The following is a 25,264-nucleotide window of genomic DNA, read 5'->3' as shown; positions in this document are numbered from 1 at the left end:
CTGTTGGGGCGAGTGGAACCTCCTCCACACCTCCACTAACATATGTTGTTATAGGCTTATTTAACTCCTGGGGTAAAGCTGTCAGATCACTGAAATCATCCATAAAATATACCATTCTTGGATTAAATGCAATCTGTTCAAGCTCTGCCTTATCCGCATTCCTAACTCCAACAGCAAAAGTCAGCACTCCGGCCCGAGCTAATTCATTGGAAACTTGCAAGAAGGGATCGGCAGACTTCCCTGCCGTCACCAGGACTAGGACCTGCGGCACTTGTTCATTTATTCTGCTCCCACCAGCTTCAGTGAAGTGATTCGAAAGCACAAAGTTCAGTGCAGAGCCAGTGTTCAGCACTGACCCCCCCTTTGGCCTCAGCTGCCCCATGCGTTGAATTATGTCTGATTTGGTTTGGTATGAGTATAGAGAGAACTCGGTTTTAGGAGTGTCACTAAATTGTACTAAGCCAACTCGGATTTTGTCATTTCCGACATCAAGGTAGTTAACTAGGGTCACAACAAAGTCACGCACAAAGGGGAAGTTGGCATTTCCGACGTTGAGTGATCCATCCAAAAGAAAGATGATATCCCTTTTGGTTACTTGAACTGCAGTAGAGCACAGAAAACAACATGAGACATCATAGAAAACAAAATAGATTTTTTTCATGTGTGCATACAGCATGCGCCGTACACACATGTAAATCTTGTTAGGAGGAAGGGGGAAGTGGGGAACAGAAAGAGAAGAGAAAGACTGTGATTAGCAAACAACAAATAACGAGGACCTTGCTGGACAACACTCAGTTTGGCAGAGAAGGTTTCTGACTCGAGTTGAAAAGTCTTTAAGCATCAGGTTTATCAACAGGGCTCAGTCTCTGTTATCGCAGATGATTTTGAAGGCTGCTAGTGCCAGAGTTGCATGTTCTGGGCCATATCTTTAGCTGGCAGAAGCTTCCTTGATTTTGGTGGAGCAACACTGAATTATACCTGTAGACACCCTGCTGATCATCATGGGTTTGCTCGGGGCTTTCCACTGCAACTTTAGCTAATGTTTCTGCTTTTTGGCATGTAAAGTATTGCTTGACACCCAACAGTACCACCCCCTTGCTAGGGCTTCCCCCAGGCATCCCTGGACACAAAGGACCATGTCCTGTCCCCGAGCAGTGACTGCTGCAGCCATGCTACCCTCGTGCTGTGCAGCCAGCAGCAGCTGGCCCGCGGCGCCAAGCAAGGCTCTGCTTCCATGGGAAAAATCTTCTGCCAAGTAACCAATTTGGCTGGTATTTTGAGTGGCTATTAAAAATAGCTTTTACTATTGGCTTTGAGAAGTTGGTCTGGATGAGGCTGCAATGGCTGCCGGAGACACCTGCCTTTCCGATGACAGCATTTGGTGCAGAAAACTGCATTTTGATCTCTGCAGTTACAGACATGCATGTATCAAGCTGTAGGAAGGGGAAAACTCTGAACTTTTGCCAGTAACTGGCCAGTTCTCAGCTCCTTCTTTAAGGCTAAACTCATCCTAGACTGTCTCCCAGTATTTGATACCTGAGACATAGATATGCAATATCACCCCAAAGACATTTCAAGCTCTCCCTTATGCTTTTTTTCTCTTAATACATCATGGCCAGATGACAGACCAAAATGCTGAAACTTTAAGGTCTCAGAGAAAGACAAGCTGGCTCTTCCAGTGTACCTGTGGATGCCTTTCTTCAAATAAGTTATCTGAGAACATACTTATGCCCATTGCTAATGGTGTTCAATATCTTTCTGTTTTATCCCAATTACTTATGGATATATGGCTACATTCATCCATCTCTCTGGCTGGACTTGTCACTGTAAGCTTGCTGTCCTAGTACTGAGATATTAAAAACAGAAGTGAGAAGAGGGCTCTTTGGATTATAGGCATTGCTCTCAGATTCACAGATTGTCTTGGCTTTTTGCATTTTTAATTGTTCCCAGAACAGTTTCATTCAAGTTCCAGGGTGAGAGAATATCTTTAGATAATCTAGTCAAAATGTAACAGACAGCCCAGTGTCATAATTAGTTTAGTTACTAATAATAGTCTGTCTACAGAGTGGGATATGTTTACTTGCTTATTGCAAATGTGTGTAGCTGTGAGTACAGTCAAGCAAAAGGAGTAGAAAAAACATAAGCTGCATGAATAAGCTTTAAAGAACAAGGAAGTTTACAAACATTTTTAATTTGCATTGAAAAATAAAAATGTTGGGTTTGGTATATAGCCATGCAAAACTGTATTAGCAGGAAACACATTCTGAAAAAAGCTTATTAAATAAGTCTCATGATATTCATCTTAATTAAGGACAAGTATCAGCTAACTAATTTTAAAATGTCTGCTCTTTGTGTAGATCAGTCATCGGCTTTACATTTTTTAAGGACCTTTTCAAAAATCCATTTTATTTTGCCCTGTGGTTTATAATTTTAAATTACTTGGGGAAACTAGAAAAAAGAATATGGACATAGTTTGACACCCACTTAAGCCAATGGGAATCTCACTCTTGACCTTACTGGGAGCTGGAAGAAGTCCTATTTTACTAACATTCATATGCCATGGGACAGAATTTCAAGGTTCAAATATGATCTTTCACGACAAGAATTCAACCTCGAGCATCTCTACTGGGGACAAATCCTGAGAAATTTGGTATAAAATCTCTATGCAGATAAAACACCTTCTGAAATACCAGGAAACTTCCTTAGAAGACATGACTTTAGCTACTGGATTGCTTCCAAGTCCACTGATGTCAATGGAAAGAGCACGTAAAAAGAATCCACTGGCTTCACAGCGCTTTGAATCATCTTCTAAACAGATTAAATTAAAGTCAACACTACACTAGTCTCATATGCCTCTTATGGCATGAGCTGAATAAATGTTGGTAAGAAATTATGTTTCTGAAGTGGGCATTTCAGTCCAACAGTGTCAGCATAGCTTTCTCTGAACATCTCCATGAAAAAACTTTCTTATTTTCTTTACACTCAGAACAATTTTTTTAGCTTTCTTGAGTAAATATCCACTATGGATGATTTTCAAAATGGGAAAGAGATTATGATATTCAGTGTGTTCTGTTCATAGGTTACACAAATCTTAAGTGAGAGAAAAAAACCTCCACTGCACAATCTGAGCACCTAACTAGCAAGGCTCGTCTTTCACATCTCTGCTTTAAATGTTGGTGACAAACGTCAAATGGGATAAAATCTCCAGAAAATGTTGACAAAGGTATAATAACAGGCATGCTACCAAATTTACCAATCTGTTCATGCACATTCTGCAAACCAAAGAGGCAATGTGTAACTATGTTGAAACACGTACTTCATGCTTTTTCTTGTTATCTCTACATGTAAAAAAATAAGAGTTGGCAAAAGCATAAACCATATCTCCTTTACTAGAACAAGGTAATTGATTACCTGATGGAGGTTCTTGGACAATCATTCCTCCAGAGAGTGTCCGGATGGGCGACAGCACTTCAGGAAGAATGGCTTGCATGAATTGAAGGCGGAAGTCATTTGGCTGGAACACAAAATCCCTCTCATGGGCAATTTCTTGGAGTTCTGCTGGGTCGGCATTTCTCGAGCCAATGGCAAGGGTCACTATCCGGTTCCTTTTCATCTCTGCCACAGGTTGGTCAATGGCATCCCTGGACTTACCACCTGTGATGAGCACTAGCATGGGGAGCACCCCTTCCTCCATCCTGCAGCCGGCAGCACTGGTGAAGAAGTTGTTCCTCACAAAGTCCAGTGCTGAGCCGGTGTTGAGTGCCGTGCCGCCCATGAGCTTCATTTTCCTCACGTTAGCCATCACATCCTTTCTGTTCTGGTGGGTGTTAAAATAGAACTCTGGCTTCACAGTGTCTGCGTACTGCGCCACTGCAACTTGGATCAGGTCGGGTCCAACCTCCAGCCTTTGGACGATTTTGGCAACGAAATCACGAATTACATTAAAGGAGCCAGTCCCCAAAGCTGTTGAGCCATCTATCAGGAAGACTATATCCTTCTTGTTCACTTCAATAACTGCAAGTAATGATAGACACACATGAACATAATGTCAGTGAAGGCTTCCATCACCCCCTTCACATCAATTCAATGTCAACAGCCCAGCAACATTTAGGACTTCTTGTTTGTTTGAGGTATAGTTACTTTCAACATGTTTATAAGGATCTTGATTTCAAAACAGAATTGTTTTTTAGGTTCTAGTGGAGGGCTAGTAAGAAATCCGATTAAATGCTTCCCTTTTCAAAAACACAGATGAGTTGAAGAGTTGTGAGAATTGCATTGCTTGCAAAACTTAATATTAAAATGCTTAAGCAAGCCAAAACAAAAAAGAAGTGCAAAAATTCAGGAGAAATCCTGCCACTCAGCTGTGACATGAGACAAAATAATCAGGTGGTGCTCCATGGTCTGCAGTGGAGCCATCTGAATAATGCTAGAGAGTTGTTTGGTCTCAGAAGGACTCATTTTCACAAGAGCAATGACACAAGTAAAGAACAGTCTCCTCTTACTGAACATACCTGGACTGTGGGTCTTCGCATCCTACATCTTATTTCTTATCTAACAAAAACAAGTTATGATTTTTCTTGGCACAGCCAGCCCAGTCATGGAAGAGCTGAATTCTGTTCTGGTTGCCATGTCTTTAGGAAAATAGGTCGCCTAGGCAGTAATCTCTGAAACTCTATATTGACGATGGCATAGGACGCAGAAAGAGCACAATTAGCTTTCCAGTTCCCTGGCTAAGTTTGAAGGAAGATAGTTAGGGGGAAAAAAAACTGTTGTGCAGCGTTGAAACCAAAACACCATCATATTTAACACAGCAGATGTATATAATGCAACAGTAAATATTAACAAGACCAATGCTCATTATGACAAAAGCATTATACATGATCACGATGGGAGGTAACCTCAACACCATCTTTCAGCCGACCCCCATTTATTCTTCGAAGCAGCGAGCCATGGCTAGTATTGTGAAGAACCCCACTCACATCATCATCCACCCAGGTTGTGTCCTTAAATCGCCTGCCCACCTACGAGCTCCTAAGGTGGAGTCAATACTCAAGGGGGCAAGTCCATTGCCCCCCAGGCTCAATGCACAGCCCCAGGGAAGCTGAGACCCAGCATCACCAGGACCTCACACCACTCAGGGCAAGTAGTAGTAGCAAACACTCTCTGTCATGCCCAGATGTGAAAGGGCAGCCCCTCATCCCATCAGGGCTCCTCTGCATGGAGGCTATTTACTTTGGATTTGAAGAAAGAACAAAGCTTTGGCTGCAGTCCTCCTTGGCCCGACACCAGCTGGCCACAGAAAGCAGTGCTGTTCTCCGTCAGGTTTCTCATGACAGGCAAGTGCTCTAAGATTGGGCTGCCCCGAGGAGTGATTTAGAGCTGGAGACAACTTCTGCAATTCAGCTGCCCTGGTACTGCTGAGAGACCCACCTTTGCTGGTGAGCCTTGCAATTGCCCCTCACCTGCTGGTGGCTTGGACCAACAGCGCGTTGACCACCCAGGCTGTCCAAACAGAGCTACCCACACAGCTACGTGGATTTATTTAAGCTCTCCCCTTCCCAGAGCCAGGAGACATACAGTGTTCTTCCCCTTCGGTCAGGTTTTTTTTCCTCATCAATTACTGTGAGGAGGAGAGGGCTGAATACAGGAAACTTTCCAAATGGAGAGCAACGCCTGAAATCCCTGCATTGTATCATCTAGAAAAGATGTCTGAAGTGCTTTCTTTGCTTGTCAGCAGCTAGATACCCAAAAATGGAGACCCTGGGGACTTTTGACTTTATATAGAAGTTTGTGGAAAACATCAAAGGGGCTTTGCAAAGACGAGGGAGGCCACGAAGCAATAGCTCCCTCCTCTACTAATTCCTCTTGCTTCTCTTGAATGCTGCAGTACATTTCCTTAGAGAAGAAGAATGCAAGAACTGAAACCAAAACCCACAGGAAGAAGGACCCCATGTTGCTATTTTCAATGGACAAAAAGCAAAAATATTTTGGGAAGGCTGTACACATCTCATAGGGTCTGATCCAGAGCCCAGTGAAGCTGATGGCAAGTCTCCCAGGAATTTCAAAGGGTTTGGGATCAAAGCATTATCTTTGACTGTCAAAGTCATTGCACTCCCCTAGGAATGTCAGAGGGTGTCTCCCTCAAACCTGTCCCTGCACAGTTCCCCTCTCATTGCCATCTCAGCTATCTCTGGTGAAACACCACAACTGATTTAATCACCTCGGCTTCCCCAGTCACTAAAGGAGAGGGGAGAGAGGTAGAAAGGCACTATGAGAGCCCCTTTCATCCCTAGCGTACAGCCCAAGAGCTCAAGTGAAGCAAGATGACTTCTGTATTGGACAAGAATGCTTGGCATCTCCAAGGGGCTTTGCGTCCCATTCCAGCTGCTCTGTGTGTCCCAAACCGCTGCTTTATGCCCCAGACTTCCAAGGCACTGCTGTGAATCAAGCAGCCCCATCCAAATGAATTTCCAAGGACACTAGGTAAAGGAAATTCCCTAAAGCTCCTTTGCAAACACCACCTTCTCTATTTAGCAGGTCCAACTATAAGTGATTGCACGGGCTGATGCTACTGTAGTACCTTCTACAAACAAGCTGAGTGAAAAACAATCAAAGTGCAGATGAAACCAAATGTACCAACATTTTTAATCTGGCCATTATCTGACTAAAACATTGAAAAGGAATACACTCTGATTTTAAAAGCTCAGAGCATTGGACATACTTCTGAACTAATGATCCCTGTCCTTCTAGCCCCCTGGAAATGCCCCAGCTGCTGGGTTTAAAATTTGTGCATACTTCTGAACTAATGATCCCTGTCCTTCTAGCCCCCTGGAAATGCCCCAGCTGCTGGGTTTAAAATTTGTGGGGCAGAAGAGGGGTTTTCCATAGACTTGCTTGGGTCCTGGCATGCATATTTTTAGCTAGACATGCATACTTCAGCTTATTTAGCTAAATATGGTTCTTGTGGGGTGCTGTAAGGAAAAGTTCTTTGTGTTTCTTCCTGCAATAATCAAGGCAAGGTCATAAAATGATCTTTTAGGCAAATTCTTCCCTTTGATTTGAGCCATGGGACAGCAAACATGTTTAGACACAGATTAATGAAGACATCTGGGATGCAGTTTTATAAGTCAATATACATCACGAGTTGAACAGCATGTACAGAACTCCAGACTGGCACTCAGATCCCCAAAGCCTTGTTTGCATTACACGTTCTGGTGATTATCTGCAGGAACTCCAGCCTGGCCCTTCCCAGGGGCCTCCAAAATGCAACGTGTTGGTTCTTTCATAAAGCTCGCTATCAGTACATTTAACTCAGTCATAAAATCACAGGGTGAGAAACTCTTAATCACCTACATGCTCCATAAAACCAGCACACAGCACTGTGTGTTCATTATTCTACTGCACCCAAGCTAATGCTAGACCAGAAATAATGGCAATAAGGACTTAAGGTGATAAAGTGACCTCAGCAGAATATGGACACCCACATTTTTTATTCTCTTTTTTTTTTTTTTTCCCATGGCCTCATGGAAAGCTGCAAACTTACTTAGATTAGAGGTTGAAGGGAAACATAAGTTTGCAAGGTAGCGATTTTGCTTCAGAAGAACTAAGGGCTGTTTTGCTTCTAAGTTCAACAACACAAAAGCCTCTAAAGAAGCTTCAGGGTGGATTTTTACCCTTTTCCCAGTTATGGTGCACAGTTCCAATGAGGTAGGTCATTTTACTCTTTTAGTAAGCTGGCAATTTCAACCGTTTGAAACAGGGATCCATTTTACATCCCTATTGGCTTCCCCAGTCAAATTTCATTCTGATGCCACTTTCAACTGACATATAACATAAGCTTACATGACATACATGTTTTCAGAGCCAAACATGCTGAATTGTTTACCTCCAGGGGTGCTTAGATAATGCTGAATTGTTTACCTCCAGGGGTGCTTAGATACCATAGTAAGGATTATATGGGCCTTTTTATACTCTTAGATACCACAATAAGAATTATATGAGCATTTTTATACTCTGCTTGTGTTCTTTAAAACCCCATGTCATGCAAGTTATAGACACAAAACCTTATGGTTTTCAAAAGAGAACCCACTGGGTAAATGAGTTTCTGCACATCAGTTGCACATTTTCTCCAAAATCATACCAGAGAGATGCGTTGCAAAAAAAAAAAAAACAACTAAAAAATAAAAAATAAAATTTGTTTTTAAAGCGTGCAAAATTAATCAAAATGCAACAGTCTAGAAAGGCATACATACCTTCAGTCACAATGGTTGGGGCCTCTAACAAAATGAGTCTTTGGGCCACTCCAACAATGTTGGGCAGTAATAATTCTTGAAGAGCATCAAGGTTATGGATATCCAGGGCAGTAAATGCGAAGCTTCCATCAGTAGCAATCTGCTGCAGCTCTGCACTGTCAGCATTCTGGACCCCAATGCTAAACGAAAATATACTAGCTTGCTTCACCGCTAACAAGCCCTCTCGGATATCATCACTAGACTCTCCACCACTTATCAGCACTAAAATCTGAGGCACTGCTTCCTCTATCCTGCTGCCTCCCGCCTGGGTGAAGAGGTTCTCCACCACAAACTCCAGTGCTGCACCAGTGTTAGCTTCCTCGCCACCACGGAAACTAAGTGCCTTCACGGCATCCAGAACATCTGCTTTTGTGGAGTAGCTGTTCAAAGCGAACTCGGTTCTGGGTTCATCACTATACTGCACCACCCCAATGTGTATTTGCTGAGCTCCAACTCTGAGGCTTTCAATCAAATTTACAAGGAAATCACGTATGGCTGGAAAATTGACACTTCCGATGTTGTTTGATCCGTCAATAAGGAAAATAAGGTCAGCAGACTCTTGAGCTTTAAAAAAAGAAATGCAAAAGGTGAAAGCATTAAAATGGGTGATTACATGCAGTTGTACAGTGTTCTGACATGTTTCTTGGAAAACCAGTAAGAAACACGCAAATGAGAAAACGAAACACATGTTCACTGAGGAAGTGACGTTTTTGCCTCTTAGTTCTGCATTCTGATTGAATACGAGTTTCCAGCCCCGGCATCTGCTCCCCAGGGCTGGGCACAACCTGAGCTCATGGCTGCTGTCACATGGGAGTCAGCATTTCTGAGGAGAAAACTCTGCAAAACTTAATTTTTAGAAATCTAGATCCACCCCATCACTTCCCAGTCCTGTCTAAATATTTAGATGGACAGAGCCAAAAGAAAAGGATGGATTTTGGTGGCAATTCACCGTGAAGATGCTAGGTGACAACACAGTAATATTAAAAAGAGTTTTTCCTCCTTGAATTGCAGTCTCTCTCTCTCTCTCTTTTTTTTTTTTTTGTTTGTTTTTTTTTTTGAGGAAAACCACTATTTACATGGAAAATTTCAGCCTCTCTTCTACAATTCTGTTCTTTTGCTGTTTAAAAACAGAGGCTGAATATATTGGCTTCTTCCAGCAAAAGTAAATATTATTTGAAATGCATTTGTTAGAAACAACTGAAAAGGTTTTGATTACAGTTTTTTCTCTGTAACTCTTTTACCAGCTGTCCAGCATATACACAATGATATTTGTCCAGCAAGCTGACCCACACAATTGTCAACCCACGCCATGCAAGGCGGTCTTTCGTTAATTGTTTTGCACAGATGCATTGATTATCTGTATGAGTCTGTATTTTTCTGGATATTTTCTGGACTCTCAATATTCAATCAAGGAATGCAGAATCAGGTTAAAACAGGGTGATGACATCAGTCATGACACAATTATCCAACTCTATTTGTTGTGACTATACCCAGATGATCGCAAGCATCTGCTGAGAATATACACACACCAAACAAAACTTTAATATGGCATTAGAGTGGTTGTTGAGGTGGAAGCATTTTTTTCTGTGAGACTTACCGGAGCAGACCCAAAATGGCCTGATGTCTGCTCTTCCTCCTTTAGCTCAAATAGTTTTACCATCCAGATCACCAAGAGCTTTACGCATTCAACAGGCAGGGGAGGAAGACCCCAAAGCACACTCAAATGGTTCAAGCTACTATTTCTCCAGTCTTGTCAACAAATCAAACTTCAGACTGTTTGCAAATGACTGAAAAGTTGGGAAATCTGGAAATCTGGCTCTCAGCTTTTTGAAAGCTGAACGTGAACCCAGTAGCAGAACTGGCATGGAGTTTAGCAAAGCCAGGAGTAAACCTGGTGTCTTCGCGATTAGCATCGTCAATAATTTTTTGGCCCCTGCAGAAGTTTTCTGGTAAATGTTTCATACACCACAATGCCGCCAAGAGACATACGCAATTCCAGCGACAAAGGGTCACCAGCTCCCTGGGCCAATTTTTGATGGCCAGCCTCAGCTTGGAGAACATCGATGTGATTCAGAATTGCCAAGGGCTCGGGGCTCTTTTTCAACACCAAGTCGAAAGCTGTGAAAGTGCTTAGGGTTGGCTTTGCTGTGCCATTTGTGGTTGGGATGTACACGTTCTACTTCATAACGTAATGGGAAAAGAAATCTCAAGGTGGTTGTACGCAGCACTGTTTCAGATACCCTGGCTGTCCTTTTGAGAAATGAGATTTCAGACACCGATGGGCGTCATCGTGGGTCACTCCCACAGAAGAGAAAACAGATACGAAATGGATGTGTTGGATAATTTGTCATCACTGTAAAAACCTTTGTACTTCAGTGCACATTTATGGAACAAGCTGGTGCTGGAGGACAAATAAAAGCATGCTTGTTACACAACTAAGCAAGGAGGGTCAGATGAGACAGACAGATAAGATTTAACGAATATATCAGGGCAAACTCGTGGCTGACTTCCATACTTACGCTAGTCAGCTCTGGGGACTGCCACAAACCAACAGCTTTGGTACTCTATACTGGAAATACTACATGACTGTATTATTTTTTTTCATTTCTGCTTCACATTCAGGTTCATTTCTAGTGAAACATCCATGACGTTTTTACATATGTTAATGCTACGTGGAGTTATCAGCTGAATAAATGACTTCCTAAACTCTTAATCAAACTTATTTGCACTATGCTTTGCACACCACATATTTTCATGCAAGGTTTAGGATCTGTAACGTCTTTTTTCCATTTTTAATGGTACTCCACAGATTGCCCGTGCAAAGTGCACAGAGACAAAACTGCGATAGAAGGATTAGCTTAAATTTTGTGTTACAGCAGGGGAAGGAAACACTTGCAAATGCTACCTCTGAGAAGAAATGAACTCAGAAACGCTCCCTGATGTACATGAGGTAGAAATTTGCCTTTAAAGCTTTTGAAGGAAAGTCTGAGACTTGGGCCTTTTGTAGTCTAAAGGGCTACCAAAGACAAATTCCCCCACTGGTTTCAACATTGTGGCCCTTCATGGTGGAGATGCTCAACAACCTCTGCAGGGCTGTCAGCGTGTCATATATGAGCATTCATATATATGTCATATATAGCATTCATTTTACACATGAATCAACATGTTTTTTCTTAGAAATGGCAAATTTTATCTCTTCCTTCTGCGGCAGCTGATTTCCTTCCCTGTGGCTTTCATGTGACTTGGATATTTGCCCTGTCAAGCACTTTGCACAAAAAAACACGTGTGAGCACAGCCTGTTGGTGATGCTCGGTGTCATGCAGTGATGGAGAGCACCCAGTGGGGCTGACGTGAGGGTTAATCAGACAAGACAACACAGGGGATTAATGTTACACCTCATTACACTGCCATTGCCTTACGTTACCCCACAAGCTATTGACTTTCAGATGGAGTCTCAGGAATAAAAAGAAAGGTTTGATCTCTCAGACTTCTGTTTTGAAACACAACAAAGCTGCTCAGAAGGCCCTTTCCACATTGTAATTTCATAAACAGAGGAGGGACAGAGGAAGGCTCTCATTTTTTCCAGGCAAATTCGGACCCCAGCTTGCAGCCAGTGCAGATCCATTGAAGCCGACGCATTTTGCGGAGATGTTTCGGTTACGAAAAGGGCCCAGAGCCCCATCAGGTGGAAGTCATCAGCTTGTAGAGAAGGCATCTGAGTAGCATCTCAAAAGGGATTGCCAAACCACACGCCTTCTCCAAGCAGATGAGGAGCGAGGTCTGCGGGCCGGCTCGGAAATGGGGTTTTGGGGGAGCAGTTCTCTAATCAGGTGCTACTTTTTCTGTCTTCAGCAGAGAACAGGAAAAATAGTGAGGCTTTCCAGAGTCACCGTGCACTGGAATACGGACTCCCAGGACCCTTCTGGAACTGCAGGGCTTCGTGGGAGCTACGTTCCCAAAACCTGAAGGGGCTGCGAGGTCCTGGCGAGAGGGACAGATCCCCTGGCAGGGCAGCACAGCACTGCTCCTGGCCATGGCGACATCCCAAAGCCACACTCAGCTGGGACGTTCTCATCCCACCGTGCCGTCAGGGTCCCTTGCACAGACCACGTTTCCCACTGCCCCCACCAGGACGTCCCCCCTGGTGTCCCTGCAGCCAGCAGAGACCTGTGCGGTCTCCAGAGGGTTTAGGGTCAGGACCAACGTGGCTGACGTGGTTATCTCCTATTTCCCCACCTTGGGAGTGGATAGGATGGGGCAATTTAATACATCTCCCATAAGAGCTCCCTGTGCTTGCCTTTCCATGCCATGGGTGCAGAAGGATGTCCCCAGGGGGCTGCTGCTCCTGCCAGGGTCCTGGAGCACTACCTCCTGCAACACGTAGCATGGGGGCTCAATTTTCAAACCGCGGCATACCCAATGGGCACAAGCACGGGGCTGTATGCTTCAAACCTTTGTTTTTAAACCTCTGAACGTCCATCTCAGTCTGCCCCTACAAAGGCTTCAAAGAGTGCAGCACCAGCAGTCACCATGCTGATGGGAGCTATCAGCATGTCCAGGACAGAGCGCAGCAGTTGGCCATTACCTGTGATGTCTTTAACCAGTCCTTTGGCCCCAGCCTTTTCTGGAGTCATGGATGTACGGACACTTGCCACTAAGTCTCCAACTATGCCATGGAGAGCGGTAAAATTCTCTAGGTTGAAAAGGTGCGTATCGAAGGGCTCACTCGCTATTTCCTTTAACTCCCCTTCCACCGCATCCTGCACGCCGACCGCAAACATGTTTACATGGGCTGATTTAAGGACAGATGATGGCAGAGCCACATCATCCTGGGATCGTCCGTCCGTTAACACTATAATAACCTGGGGAACGCCTTCACTTGCTCTGCTTCCAGCAGCTTTAGTGAGATGGTTCTCGATTAGGTACTCTAATCCTTTTCCAGTCTTGGTGCCTCCCCCCATGTAAGGCATATTCGCAATATGGGACAGCACGTCTTGGTTAGAGGGGTACGTGTTTAACTGGAACTCTGTGTGGGGGTTTCCGCTGAACTGGACCAGTGCAAAACGAAAATCATTTCCTCCCACATCTAAAGCCTTTACAACATCATACAGAAACTCTCGAACAAGTTGGAAATGCTCCTTCCCAATGCTCCAAGAGGAATCCACTAGAAATATTATATCAGCCACAGCAACGGTTCTGACAGCTTTAAAAAAACAGATGGGGTTTAGGGTTTTCTACTGGTCAGCGCAAGCATTCCTCCTCGCACAAACGACCGACGGCCTCTTTTGCACGGGGGCACCGAAGCCTCGCTTCCCCTCGTCGCCCCGAGCAAAACGAGAAGCACTGGGGACTCCAGGCAGAGATAGGAGGGGACAGCATGCGACCTACCCTTCCCAGGGAGGGAGGCAAGAAGATTCTCCCCTCCTGGGCCCTGCCTGCACGTGAATTTGGATGCCAGTCCCGGGCCAAAGCACGAGGTGCAAATTTGAGCTTGCTCAAACGTAGCCTTCGCGCGTTTGCTGGCTGCCTGGTGGTACGAAGAAGCAAGGACTGCTCGTGGAAGCAGCCTGGGTGCTGGCCTTGGGTTTTCCATGTTTTTTTCCTTCCTCTAACCCCCTGGTGACACCAGCTCTGCTCCAAAAGATGCCAGCGCCATAAAAACCCAACAGCCTCCCTGTGGGTTGGTGGCAGCACTCTTCTCGCTTCTCCCCTTTGCTCGTACACATGCAAGGAAATCAAAACAGCTCTGCCCAAGAGGAAACCCAGTCAGGGCCTCCCCAGGAGCCAAAAACTCCACATCCAGCACCCCAGCCACGCAGAGCATCCTCCAACGCCGGCCACAGGCTAGCGACATGCTTGGGAGGGCCTAGGCCTGGGTCGGCCCAGCGGGGGCGGAGGAGCAGGAGGCGAACCACAATGTACCATGGACATGCACATTAAAAACCAAAGGGTGGGAACATCTTGGTGTGAGCGAGCAGCGTGTTGGTAGAGGGGTTCTGTTGGGGTTGGTGTTCCTGTCTTACCTGCTTGCTGCTGGGCGCCAACCGAGCAAAGGCCCGAGAGCAGGAGGCCAAGTATTGCCACGAAGGGCAAATGTCGGTGTTTCCTCATTTTGGTCTATTATTTCCCGTTTTCGTTTTATTCTCTTTGTTTCAAAGCACCCAATGTGAGACCTAAAGGAGAGAGAGGGAGAGGTAGGTTAATGGCCCGGTTGCTATTAAATGTCTAATTGTTAAGGGCAACTGGCTACTATCACACCTCCTACAAGAAGAGGTCAACGCGAAGTTGTACGACTGTCATCATATCCGTTCCTGTGCTTAAACTGATGAAACACAAGACAGAAAAGCCCAGCCATGTGGGTTTTTTTGACACTTTCATGTTGCGTTGGTGGGGAGAAATTATTTTAGTGCTGGTCAGGTCCCGCTTTGTAGAGGAGCCATCGTTCCCATCACGATGGCATTTAATCACTACAGTAGGCTTAGACGGCTTTCTTCTTGCCTATTCTGCCGCAGGCAATACTGAATATAAAGCCTAGGTTTCTACCGTCAATAAACAACCCTCAAACCCCCAAAATGCCTGACTGCCCTCTGCTCTGTCCTCCTTGCCCACAGGGGACCAGCCAAAACATCCAGGCAAAGCATTCTCTCTTGCTGCTGTGGTTCCTTATTCGAGTTTTGCAGAAGCCAGAATGATAATCCTGCTAGACTTCCCCCTTTGCCTCAGCTCACCTTTTCAGCTGTCCCAAGGATACAAATGGAAATTTAATTATTCCAGGCCCAAGCGATCTGCGTGTTCTGGCTATGTGGCAGAAAGCCCTTGGACTCCCTCAAGCTCGCGTCCCTAGTGGTGGAATAGCCTGCGCCGGCTGATCGGGTTTTGGAAAGACACCAAGGATAATATGTTATATGTCATAGCCAAAATAGAATTTATGGAAGTTTGTTATCTATGATCCACCTGGCAAACCTTCTGAAACCATGTCTCCTTCAGGAAAGCTGTGTATGTGTTGTCATGGAGATGGCCAATTTATTATTTAATCCTCATTTCCAAGCCTGCAGCACAGAAACCAGCAATCCTTGCTTCACTGAGAAAATATCCTCCCAAAAGGGAATGCAGTATTTAATGCTTCTCGTTCCCTAAATGGAGCTCAATTACTCAGACGGGCCAAAAGTGATTCAAATACATCAAGCTGTTAACCGGGTCATCGTTTAAAAGAAAAAAAAATCAGTTTTCTCATTGTTGCCATCTCCATCGGTCTACAGAATCCTAAGAGGGTTAAGTGGGAAGAACAATTCATCCTTTCCTCCGAACCTTGCAAGTTGCAGAGATGGCAATATCTGGCATAGCCAGGGGGAGAAAAGGATGCCTTGACTTGGAGGAAGTTCAACATCTAAGTGGTCAATCCTTGTTCCACCAAAGAGACATTTCGCAGGGCTATCAGAGTGGGATTCAATGGAAAGGAAGGGATGATATACACGGCCTTTCCCAAAACCTGGTGCAACCTTGACCCTTCCACTTGTTCCCCGCACATCAAAGCCCCGTGGCTCCCTCTCCTCCAACATTTGCACTTCCAGATGCCCCACGTGGCTGCGGGGCTTTGCCTTTTCTCGTAGCTTTTATGAAAACCATATAGTGCCAATCAGGCCCTGCTTTTCCACCCATTTTTTTCTGTATAATAATAATAGTGGTGGACAGAGAGGCACCAAGAGCCAACAGCTAGCATGCAGGATGGAATGGGAATGGGAACGCAGGATGGATGGGGTGGGAATGTCTGCAGAGAATGCCTAAACAGAGCCCACTGTGAAAGTGCTAATATTTCTTTCCCAAAAGGCAGAAAGTTATGTTGTTGTCCCCAGTATTGGCTGCTGGCACTCAATTCCTCCAGCAGACCTTGCAGCTGGGAGAGAGCAGTCAAGATAAATGGGTGAAAATTCATGTCCTGCCAGCTGCAAAACGACAGGGCTGACGCAAACATTTGGGGGGATTTTGGCTTATGACATCAAGCAGCTGTGGAGAGTCTTGTGGGGCCCTTTATGGGCCAGGAAGGCAGCAGAAGGGGAAAGCCAACCTGCCAAAATGGGGCAGCTTCTCCTCCCACCAGCGCAATGGGACAACATCCAGCCTTGGGTTTCTTTCATTTGCCCCAGCCAGCTTAGAAATACGATGTTTTTGTTTTTTGTTTTTTATCATTTTATTTATTTATTTATTTATTTATTCAAGCAATAATAAGCTGGCTGCTCTTTTTAATCGCCTTATATCCCATTTTGGCCTTTAGGAGGCTCCAAATCTATTTCCAGCTTCCCCTGGGACTGTATTTTTGGTTACATGTAAGTGGAGAGCTCTGCTGATTAACGGAGCTCCCAGGGGAGGCGTTTTAGCTTCGAACTTTCCCAAATCCCCCCTAAAATCATACTGGCTGTGAACACACCAGGCTGGTTATTAGGAGAGAGAGGCGGAGAAGTGGCTGGGAGGAGGTAACAAATGTCTCCTGGGGACTGGATGATAAAACAGGGAGGAAAAAGAGCCTTTAAGCACAGATGCTCCCTATCAGGGTTCCTCACTTATCCCCCTATATAGAAGAGGTGCTGGGTGAGGAGATGATCCTCTCATAGGAGGTGGAAGAGAAGCAGAGATAATGTATTTTTTCTGGCTACAGAAGCTGGAGGGCAAAAAGGAGGGATGTGAATTTATGGTAATTCACCTTTAATTTGTGGCCACTGTCAGGTGTTTGTTCTGCAAGCTTATTCTTCTGCTCTATTGTCTGAGTAGATTATTTTCATCCTGAATTTATCATTGTTATTTCTAAAGGAGAGTTTCTTACAGTCCTGGGGGAGGAATCTCTGGTAGAGCTTTTGGTATAACCACTGTAAACTTGGCAAAAAGGCTGAAAAAGTTAATTACAGAGTGCTTTTAGCAAAGCAGTTTTCCCTGCTTGTTAAGAATTAGCACTGAAATCTGGAGAAACAAGTCTGTTAATAATCCATGTGTGAAAGGACATTGTGTAGTATTCAGTAATCTGAAGTTTTTATGTCTGTCTTGAGTTTATATAGTGTGTGGTGACCTCTTAATATAACAGTATGTCCTCCATTTCATCCAGAGCTATACATCTGTTATTAATAATGTCTTCAAAAAGCAATCATTTCTACTACTAACGCCATGAAGTGATTTCCTTAGATATTTTCCCCAGCAGCTATTTTCTGCTTCATGCATAAAGAAGTATGCAACAAGTCTGACATTTTACATAATCATATATTTGACTGGGTGTTTCAAATTTACTTTCTAAAAATCGCTCATGTGTGATTTTTTTTTTCACTAGAGCGTAATTAAAGTCTGAAAAAAGTCCAAAGCAGATGAGAAGGCTTAAAAAAAGCAAAACATAAAAGGCAGGGGGAAAAAGCTTTGCTCCAGCTGTTGCGTATTGTTTTGATTCATTACCTATGCCTCTCAGCTGGGCTGGCTGGCTTTGGGTGGGAGGCAGCGATGCCTTCAGTTTATATAGAAGTGTGATGTATGTCATATGTAGGCAGATAGGAATGGGTGCAGGCATGGCCCTGGGGATGCCTCACTGCCCCAGACTGAGGTATGTGTGGTCCTGTTTGCCTGTCCAGCCCCATGGTGTTCCCCCAGAATACCTTAAATAAAAGCCTGCAAAGCAGTTGTGGTCCTAAATCCCCACTTTGTGCCTGTGGGGTGGGTTGCTTTGTGCTGGCGGTAGGGAAAAAGGGATGTGGACTCGCAGATGGGTCCCAGCAGCTTTTCCATGAGGGATCAGGCAGGATGAAAGGGATGCCCTCATCATCCCGTGGACAGGGCGGATGGGATGCTGCAAACATCATCCGCCCCCCCCTAAAAATTTGCTCTGTGGGGATGTCCAGAAGGCAGTGGTGGAGTCACAAGGCTGCAGCAAGCTTTCCTTGAGTGAGGGTACTATCCAACCAAAAAAGCCACTTGTGGCCACAGCACTGGGGAGAGGTGGCCCCATAATCCCAGCACAGAGCCATCGCAGCTCAGGTTGCCCTCTGGAGGTGGCCGCCTGCTCCTCTCCCGGTTGGACGTGCTCCCCTTGGATCTCTGTGCCCTGACAGAGCTCTGAGCTGGGGAGGACATTGTCACAGGCTGCTCCCAGCAGTGGTTTGGGTACGGCAGAGGCTAGATGCTGTGGCTTTTCCCTGTGAAATGGCTTGGTCACCCCCAAAACGTGCCCTGAGCCCAGGTGGCACCCGGCCATCTCTTCACCATCCAGCACCAGCCCTAAACCAGGATGTTTCTACAGGCTCAGGATGAGCTCTGTGTGATGGATCCCAAATTTATTTCCCTCAGCTCAGCAGAGCTGTTCCTATTTGCAACAGCCGTTTTGGAAGGGTTTCCCTCCATGCTGCTGGCATTGGCGGCATGGGGAATGTGAGCACTGTTTCTGGGAATATTTCCTCCTATAAACACAGATCTAAGTATTACAAGCTGCCCAGCCCAAAAGGGTGGAAAATCCTCCTGATGTGCAAGCCACTTTAATTTGAAAAACAGCATTCAGCACAGCTACAAGGATGCATTGCCTTTATCCCAACCAGCGGGTCCCCTGCATACTAGCATCTAGTATAAATCACATTCATTTCTGTTCTTATAAGCAAGCTGTTGGCTTAAAATCTGCTTGTTTTCCCTTTTCTGACTGAGACTTAAATAGAGTAGTTAATAAGAGGAAAGGGAGTATTTGCTGGGGGGAAAAAAAAAAAAGGAACTCCCTCAAAGATCAATGACTCTTTATGCACAGTACCCTAAGCCTCACGGCACCTCTCCACCCAAAAAAATCCCCTCCTTAATGTGACACACAGGTCGCTTAAAAAGGTGGAAAAAGTGATGGGCATGTGGAGCTGTGGCAGTACGTTATGCCAGTCTGAGCCCAGCCCTGTGCAGGTTCAGGTTCATCCCTGTAACGTGAGGCTGGGAGAAAGCAACCCCAGGCTGCCAGAGCTCGCAGTGATGCAAGGAATAAGATGTTCCCTCCCGCTCCCAGACAGGCACGTCTCAGAAATCACAGCAGTAACAGTGGTTTTCCTCTGCAAACGCGTTTCGAAACCCAAAAAGGGTTTGCCAAAAAGTGGAAGGGCACTGAATGAATGAATGACCGACGCAGGGCGTGCTGTCCCCCACTCCGGAAATGGCATCCCACCCCTGGCTGCAGTTAATTTCTCTGCAAAGAGGGAATATCTGCTTGAATCTGTGCACGATGGGGAACAGAAAGCCCCAGGCTCTGGGTCTGGTCCCAGTGGGTCGAGGGGTGGTGCAGAGCCACATCCCTGCCCCACCACCACATCCTCAGGGAGCCCCCCGATTGCCTCTGGCTCAAGCCCAGGGATACTCTGACCTCCACAAAATTCCCAAACCAGGCACTTCTACCCTAAGAAGCAGTTATTTAAGCACCCAACCATCAATACCGAAGTATAACTTTTTTTTTCGTAAACCAGTCAGTAATAGGGTAAAGCCAGAAGTTTGAAAAAAGCAGCGTTCCTCCCCCCCGAGAGCTCACATGAATCATCGCAGCCACCAGGAAGGAGCCAAGAGGTCCCTGCTGCGCCCTCTGGAAGGAAAATGGCTTTGGCCACCTCCTCTCCAGCTGATTTTGTCCCCTGTGCCCACTCAGGAAACCGATTTGGCCACAATCACTCTCACCTCAGGCTCCATTTGGGAAGGGAAGGCTCTGCCGAGGAGGGATGTGGTGGGGTGTCCCCACCATCGGTCACAGCCACCCCCTTGGAGGGGCTCACCCACCTCCCTGTGCCCAAGCAGCCCCAGAGACCAAGCATCCCAGAACCAGGTTCCCCAGCAAATCCCTTTTTTTTTGGGGGGGGGTGCTCTGGCTCCATGGGGCACCCCTCCTGGGAGATATGCTTCCATCCCATGGCGGGGATTTCAAGGCATGGAAGGCAAGCACCGTTCTGTGGACGTGGAATAAAACCCTGCTGGGTTCTTTACAATGAATTTAATTCAATTCCTTGTGGCCAGGAGCATCCCCGTGCACCTGCGGTGCCTCGGCTCGGGGAGGAGGCTTTTGGGGTGCCCCGATGTGAGCAAACCCGCTGCAGTGCTCCACTTATCCACACCCGCTGAAAAGCCAAAGGGTGGCTTCCGTCTAGGGATATTGCTCTGGGTTTTGCCTAAAACACCTTAAAACCCCCCAAAATCGACAGCTCGGTGATGAGGGGAACCACGAAAAGAAGCGAGCACAGGCAAAGAGCTCCCACGCGGACAGCGCCACTTACCCCTGAGCGAACCCCCGGAAAATAAAGAAAAGTCGCTTATTCCGGGATTTTTGGTTTTTGTTGTTTGGTTGGTTGTTTTTTTTCCTCTCCGAAGCGTTGCTCAGCCCCGCTGCATGGCGTGCCGCACGGCTCTGCCCAGCCTGCCTGCCTCCTCGTCACCGTCACCTTCCTCGGAGGGACGAGGACGCCGCGGGCGCGCTGGTCCCCGGCGGGTGGCTGCCACGGGTCTGAGCGGGGCTGGGAGAGGCGGCTGGCGCGGGACGGCCGGGGGCCGGGCGCTGCAAATGGGATCCAGATGCTTCGTGCTGGCGGCGGGGCTGAGGTCAGAGCTGCTCATCACACGCGGTCCTTCCCCCCCCTCCACACACACACTGCCCTCCCCTCCCCAGAGCTCCCCTGGGGACGCCTCCGCGCTCGGCGGCTTCCCCTTCCCAAATGTTTTTCCCTGTTATCTGTCTACGGAGGAGAAAAAAAAAAAAAGGAAAGAAAAAAAAGGAGAGGAAAAAAAAAAGAGAGAGAGAGAGAGAAATAAGAAAGAAAAAAAAAGAGAGCGAGAGAGAGAAAATTAAAAAAAAAAAAAAAAGAGAGAAAAAAAAAGAGAGAAAAAAATCCAGGTGGCGGGAGGTTATTCCAATAGCACGCCTTTCACTCAGGAGGTAAGGGCTGGGCTTGGATGCTTGCAGCATCCAGGATGTGCCAAGGACCATAGCAAGCTACGCACGGCTCCCTCGAAGCCCTTCAGGATGCTCGAGGCTGCAAAAAGCCCAGCCAAGCCCTCCCTGCAGCTACGAGAGGGTCTGTTAACTCGGTTTCCTATCAGATGCAACAGGAGAAGCGGTGGTGGGTTATGTCCTCCACTCCCCATGCCCCTCAGGGAATTAAAGTCAGACCCTTAACATAAACACTTTAAAACACACAGAGCCTAGAGAAAAATTCCTAGTGAAAGCCTGAAAGGTGCCGGAGCAAGTCAGGCGCTGACAATGAGCGAGTGCCCAATCAGTGATTCATTTTTCACCTTCATCCAGTGCAAAAATACCTTGCACCCTTCCTTTAGCAGAGCAAACCAGGCAGGTCTGGGGTTTATTTTTTTAGCCCTCTGCTTCTGCAGTGACAGAAGGGCACTGGCCAAAATTAAACACTTCAGTCTGGACTGGGTTGCTTTTTGCAAGAATTTATGGTAAGGAAACCAGTTCTTTTCTCTTGCCCTTGCTTGGGTCCATATAAGGCTGGAGCTGCGGTTGTGTCCTGGGCATCAAACAGTCAAGTTCCCTTCAGTTGCTCCAAATGGGGATTTATGATGTTTGCTCTAGATTTTGTGCAGTTTGAAAGGCTCGCCGCATTAAAATAAAATAGCTGGAATGCTTCGGGAAGGCGCTGAACTCTCCAGCTGATGCAATAGCTCACGTTAGAAATGGTGCAAGGACCAGAGGAACCTTGCGGGGGGGCCAAGGCAAACACCCCTGGCCGTGTGCCCTAAAGGAAGAGGGTCCCCTCCCCAAATTTTGAACAGTAGTCCTTGGTTGTTCCCTGGGGGAAAAGAGAGGCAGTGCCCCAATAAATGTGCCTGGAAAAAAGGGAGCCATGGGGAAGGCAGTGATGGACAAGTGGCACTGGGCATGGTGTGGGTGGAGGACCAAGGGCATCCAATGGAGGGGTAATTTGTCCAAACCAAAGCATTTTCTTCAAAAATTTGGTTGCTTCTTGCAATGGCAGAGAGGGATCTGGGGAGCCGGCTGAAGGGATGATGCTGGTGCAAAACAACAAAATAAAATTCAGAGGGGATTTAATACATTTAAAATTTGAGGTTTGAAATTGCAAACCCCAAACCCTTGCTCCTAGCTCCCCACACATCTCGGCCTCACTCCACTCGTGCAATGCAGCCAGAGAAAATTGCATCCAGTGGCTCCAGCTTGCTGCCACCAGTGGAAACCAGTACTGCACAGCCACACAAGCATCTGGGGTTTGTATTGCCACTGCTTCAGCTGTGCCTTCAGAAAGCAGAATTTTCTTTCTGGCGATCAGGGGAGGCAAGAAAATGTTTTAAACTTTTATTTTTAAGAATAAAAGTACAAAACACAGAAAAGCTCCAGCTACCCCAGAACAGTAGTGAAAAACAGCCAAGATACAGGACTGTAGATAAATAATGTGAAAATATTGGTAAAACACATACGGATCCCATTATGGGCCTATCATGGCTCTATTGAGAACATATTTAACTTGTTAGTGTTTATTCGCTTCGTGATGCAGAATTTGTCTTAATATGGTTCTAATACTGCAGCAGCTTTTACCAAGTGCCCCAATAATTAAATGAGACTGGGAGAGGCCTTAAATTCCCACATGATTGCCTTTATGACCCTAATAACCAAGCTAAAAGCTTTTCCTTCCCCAAAAGAGGCTTCGTAGCTGGGGATCGCAACCAGCTGGGATGCAGTGGGCATTTTGGGGTAGGAGAATTCAATTTTTTCACCCTTTTCCCAGTGGTCCCAACCATGGTCACTGCAGCATCCTGGGAGGGGGATGTCCCCAGAGACAGGCTTCTTTCCGTCCCCGGATGGTGACCCCCTCTGGAAACTGGTAAAAGGCTGAATCACAGCGCCGTGGTAATTTCTAGAGGGCTGTGACTAAGTTTAGCAAGATTTCCTCCCCGGTATATTAATAACTGGACATGATGAATGTGATGAGTCAAGAGGGTTTTGAGGAATTCTCTTTCCATCCACAATAATAAAATAAAAGCCCTGCGTGCTCCTTCCTCACCCTAATTAAAAGGCGACCACAGTGTCTTCCCTGCAATGAGGGTCTCAGATTGGGGCCCTTAAAAAATTCAGCTGAAGGGCAAAATTTTGCAGTTCTTTTCTGGATGAGAGCATGAGCTTCTGCTGAGCCTTCTCTATGTGCCATTTAAGAAATGTGCTGTGGATTTCCACGGTGGGCAGTGTTTTCTAGATCCCCTGCAACCGGGAGGGTCTGTGCCATCACCTGCCACAGCACCAGCCCCATAGCAAGCATCCCTCTTCACATCAGGCAGGGATCGGGGTGATCCCAAATTTACCAGGACACAGTGGGTGCTCTGGTGGTTGCAGCATCTCAGCTTGGCCCCATCCTTGAGCACCATCTGCTGGCTTCTCCTCCAGGGACTCTTTGGGCATCCTCCAGACCCGTGGCCACCTTCATCCCCTCAAATCAAACCTGTCCCTGTGAGGCAGGGCTGCTGCGTGCTGGGAAATTCAGGGGTACCCCCAAAACTCTTTCCCCATCACCAACCCGAGCACGATTTCAAAGAGCAAGCTCTTTTTTCTTGCCCTGCTAAAACCAAGCACTGGCATCCCGGCTGCAGCTTGCATTTTAATTTTGCTCGCAATAGATGGTTTTAATTAGCTCCAAGGCATTTGTCATTGCTTTCTTCCAAATAGTCCCCAACCACCAGCCCAGTTAGAAAATGGCCCGGGAAATGTTTTCTGAGGCTTTGCTTTTCTCTGCACTTTCCGTCTGTCTGTCTCCCAAGGCATTTGTACCACTTTTGATACCACCCTTGGCTGGAGCAAGAGTGGCAGGATCATCCCTAGAGCAGGCAGAGAGGGTGGGAGAAAGCAAGCAGGGTTATTTGGAGTGGGAATTAAAGCACAAGATAGGACACCCAGCTCTGTCATTCCCAACCAGCATCCAGGTGCAAATGAGCCTTGATTGCAATCAGGGGCACACCTCCTAATTGGCACCAGGGCTGTGGGGGTATATTAGTGCATCCCCAGGGCTGCTTTGGGTGGTGCTGGGGGAGTTGCTGTCTTTTGGAGGGGCTTTGGGTGGTTCTGGTGTGTGATGTTGGATAATGTATCTGTTTTGTCTCAGCTCCTTTATCTATAAGGCAGTGGGATTTGCATCCCAAGCTTATGTAGAGGGTAAAGAGTGGTGGTGGGCATGCCTGCTAAAGAGCTGCCTTGTGGGGGCTGGAGTGTCTGGGGCTTGACTCCTGTCGTTAGGAGAAGCCTTAAGGGTGAAAGCAAAAACTTCATATTCTTCCATATGACTAGAGGGGAAAGTCCTCCAGGAAGGAAAAATAGTGTAGGGCTGTTTGGAAAGTGATTTAGTGGCTTCTTCTTAACCATTTTCTTATATAGTTCAAAGCCAAAGATGAAATAAAAGTTTCACCTGGCAGGAACACATGGGAGTTACTGAAATGCACTGTTTCTTTCTTTCTCTTTCTTCCTTTTTTTTTTTCCTCCTTCCAAACCAGATCTCCTTAAAGCTTTTGGGTATGCTAGAAAATGTTTTGCCTCTGATAAGCCAGGCATTTTTAAAAGGGTGCCTGTCTTGTTGCAATGCCTCCAGCTGAGGCCAATGCTGCTAACTAAGCATAGAGATGGGATAAGCCCTGAAGAAGCAATAAAAGCAAGCCCATGGCAGGGCTGTGCGTGCTGTATGAATGTATACATCCTTAATCCATGTTTGCATGGACACAGGAGAGGTCGTAACTTAAGTGAAGAAACCTGGAGCCTGACAAGCTGCAGTCTGCACAGAGCCCTGCTGCTGGAAGGGCTGTGCAGTGTCTGCAATGGGAAGGAACAAACTGCTATGAAATATGTAAAAAACAGGAATAATTTCCCCTCTAACACAATGTGCAGCTTGTAGGTCAGTAAAATATAACGTGAACCACAGTCCTTGGCTTCTAGGAAAGAAACTAGGTGAGATACTTCTCCAAATAGGAGATGTAAGGCTGGAAATGAGTTT

General features: G+C 46.2%; 1 protein-coding gene across 16 annotated transcripts in view; it reads right to left on the bottom strand.

Annotated features, from left to right (window-relative positions):
- COL6A3 (collagen type VI alpha 3 chain) overlaps positions 1-20,979 on the bottom strand; it is a 57,660-nt gene extending 36,681 nt beyond the window's left edge. For 6 of the 16 annotated variants that reach the window (XM_035566147.2, XM_035566155.2, XM_035566162.2 and 3 more), the window contains exons 1-6: positions 20,543-20,890; positions 14,315-14,464; positions 12,877-13,494; positions 8,253-8,855; positions 3,412-4,014; positions 1-600 (exon numbers count right to left, since the gene is read on the bottom strand). In XM_035566147.2, the coding sequence (XP_035422040.1) occupies positions 1-600; positions 3,412-4,014; positions 8,253-8,855; positions 12,877-13,494; positions 14,315-14,402 (2,512 nt within the window). In that variant the 5' untranslated portion in view covers positions 14,403-14,464; positions 20,543-20,890. Of the gene's footprint in view, positions 601-3,411; positions 4,015-8,252; positions 8,856-12,876; positions 13,495-14,314; positions 14,465-20,542 lie in introns of all 16 variants that reach the window. The other 10 variants (XM_035566133.2, XM_050711609.1, XM_050711612.1 and 7 more) reach the window with 7 other exon arrangements.
- Positions 20,980-25,264: the final 4,285 nt, after the last annotated feature.

This window comes from Cygnus atratus, chromosome 6, assembly GCF_013377495.2.
Source record: "Cygnus atratus isolate AKBS03 ecotype Queensland, Australia chromosome 6, CAtr_DNAZoo_HiC_assembly, whole genome shotgun sequence".
Taxonomy (NCBI): domain Eukaryota; kingdom Metazoa; phylum Chordata; class Aves; order Anseriformes; family Anatidae; genus Cygnus; species Cygnus atratus.
The sequence above is the reverse complement of the archived record's forward strand: the minus strand, read 5'-3'. Positions and strand labels throughout refer to the sequence as shown.